General features: G+C 44.0%; 1 protein-coding gene across 1 annotated transcript; it reads left to right on the forward strand.

Moving 5' to 3' along the window:
* The first annotated feature begins 358 nt into the window (after nucleotides 1-358).
* On the forward strand, nucleotides 359-670 carry LOC120084576 (uncharacterized). The gene has a single exon (XM_039040378.1). The coding sequence runs from the start codon at nucleotides 359-361 to the stop codon at nucleotides 668-670; it is 312 nt and encodes a 103-aa protein (XP_038896306.1).
* Nucleotides 671-2,845: the final 2,175 nt, after the last annotated feature.

A 2,845-nucleotide genomic window follows, 5' to 3' on the forward strand; every position in this document is an offset into this window, starting at 1 on the left:
GGGTTGCACCTCCGGTCGGGACTGCATGTGGGGAAATGAATGTGATATCAGTCTACCTAACCGACGAGGAAGACTGACGACAACCCATCATAGATTACCTTAGCATGGAAGGCTCCCGGATAACCCCCGTCGTAAAACCGAGGTTCGAAGGAAGGCCGCGCATTTCATTTATTACAAAGGTGTCCTATACCATCGATCTCTTGAAGGACTTTTCCTTCGATGCCTCAGTAAAGAAGAGTTAGCAAAGGCTTTGGAGGAAGCACACTCAGGCGTATGCGGCGCGCATCAAGCTAAACCAAAGCTGCAATTCCAGCTAAAAAGAATGGGTTACTATTAGCCGGGGATGATCCAAGACTCGATGGATTATGAAAAGAAGTTCAAAGCCTATCAAGATCACGCGAATTTCATTCATCAACCGCCCAAGCCTCTGCATCCGACCATAGCCTCGTGGCCTTTCGAAGCATGGGGGCCTGATCTGGTTAGCGCTATAACACCTAAGTCGTCAGCAGGGCACTCATGTATCCTTGCAGCCACTGACTACTTTTCAAGATGGGCTGAGGCTGTCGCTCTAAGGGAAGCTAAGAAAGAAAACGTGGTGGATTTTATCCGCACTCATATCATTTATCGGTACGGTATTCCCCATCGGATCGTGACGGATAACAGGAGATAATTCTCCAACAGTTTGATAGACAGGTTGTGTGAAAAATCCAAATTCAAGCAGTACAAGTCATCCATGTATAATTCCGCTGCAAACGGGTTGGTAGAGGCATTTAACAATACATTATGCAACCTGCTGAAGAAAATTGTTTCCAAGTCGAAGAGAGATTGGTAGGACAAGATGGATGAAACGTTGTGGGCTTATCGCACCACTCATCGTACCCCTACAAAAGTCAACCCGTACTCTCTCGTTTATGGGGTAGAAGTTGTCCTTCCTTTGGAAAGAGAAATTCCATTGCTGAGAATGGTGGTGCAAGAAGGGCTGACTACAGAGGACAATGCCAAACTGCGACTCTAAGAGTTGGAATGTTACTAGGCGAGAATGTCTAAAGTCTTCGATAAGCATGCAAAGCCTCGGTCCTTTCAAGTCGGTGATCTAGTGCTCGTCGTAAGGAGACCAATCATCACAACAAGACATATGGGGAATAAGTTTACACCTAAATGGGATGGGCCCTACATTGTCAAAGAAGTCTACACAAATGAAGCATACAAGATAGTTGATCAAGATAGGCTAAGAATTGGCCCAATCAATGGCAAATTTCTCAAGAAGTTTTACACTTAACAAATGTGTAAAAAAAAAAAATCTTTGTACGAACTACGTTACGACTTAATCCCTGTCATTATAAAGGGTACGTAGGCAACTTAAAGAAATTTAAGTTTAGTCATGTGCAAAAAAAAAAAAAAATTTTTGAACTACGTTATGACTTGATCCTTGTCATTATAAAGGGTACATAGGCAGCTTCAACGAATTTAAGTTCAGTCACGTGATAAAATATATATATATATGTGCATGTACATGAGTCCAATGAGAGATAAACAAATAAAAGAAGCAGAAATTTAAAGGAGGCTACAAGGCGCCAGAAAACATCACTGAGGAAATAACAAAAACAAAACTTTCATATAAGAGACTTCAACACTACGATAGTTGAATCCAGTAGCTAAAAAAAAACTCCTAGGCCATTGCCTACTGAGGTACGCCTAATCCAATAAGACAAACAACGTCAAGTTAGGATACCCAATGGTAGCTCTCCAGCTTCTGCTACATGGTTTCTAACACATGGCGTAGGACATTCAAAGCTTTGACGACCTTGTCAAAAAGGGTTGGGGTGGTCTCAATCTCGTTTATCACCCCCCACATCTCCGAGACCTCAAGCTTATGCCGAGCCAAAAGGCCTTCGCTCTCAGAAATCAGCCACGATATTTTGGCCCGTTCGGCCCTAATGGCCTCCAACCTGGCTAACAGTTTCTCTTTTTCTTGTAAGGCCTGAAAGTGTGTTCAAGTAACTCCTTTCGTTTAACAAAAGCACTACTCTCATTGTACAGTATCTTCTCCAGATCAAACTTGGCCTCCTCCAAACGTTGCTCCTTACTTGTCTGAGTTAATTGAGAGGAATAGGATAACTGGAACTGATTATACTTCTCCACGTTTCGGAAGTACTCATCTACAAGTTTTTTAGAGGAGGGAGGTTGGCACCATAAATGTCAGAAATGGCTCGGAATATCTCATGCGTTTCTTTCTCCAGTCTAAGAACCTTCTCGAAAGGAGTACGCATGATCTTCTTGTGCATAGTCTCCCACATGGCAGAGGTTGCGTGGCGTCGAACGTCGGAAACCACAGTGGCAGCATAGAATTCGGAAACCTCGGGAACGGCCGGGGGTGGTGCCCTATTTACTCGCCTCAGGAGCTCACTATCGCTTGGACTTGCCAAGACCCTCGACACTTCTCCGGGTTGGAGAACCCTTCCTGCCACAGGCACTAAGGACAACTAGTTTCCTTGGCTACTAAATCTGAAGCCTCGATGTTCCCGACAACCACCGCCTCCTTGACATGAGGGATGTCTTCTAGGATAGCACGCGCTTGACAGAACCTTGGCATGGGATCCATTGGCAGCGCTTCAGAGGTACCAACTCCCTCAACGGCTAAGTCAATGACAAAAGGGCCCACCAAAGATTCTTCGTTTCGTGATGCTTCAAGTTCTTGAAAAGAGAGGTTCAGGGGTGACTACAAAAAAAATGGGAGACTAAATGTAAACCGTACAGAAAAAAAAAACAAGATGAGAGGACTTATATAAAAAAAAAGACGATGTACTAGTAAGTTGAGAGCGTTAAGAGCCACCGAATCATTCTA

This window comes from Benincasa hispida, chromosome 9, assembly GCF_027475165.1.
Source record: "Benincasa hispida cultivar pf3 chromosome 9, pf3_genome.v1.1, whole genome shotgun sequence".
NCBI lineage: Eukaryota > Viridiplantae > Streptophyta > Magnoliopsida > Cucurbitales > Cucurbitaceae > Benincasa > Benincasa hispida.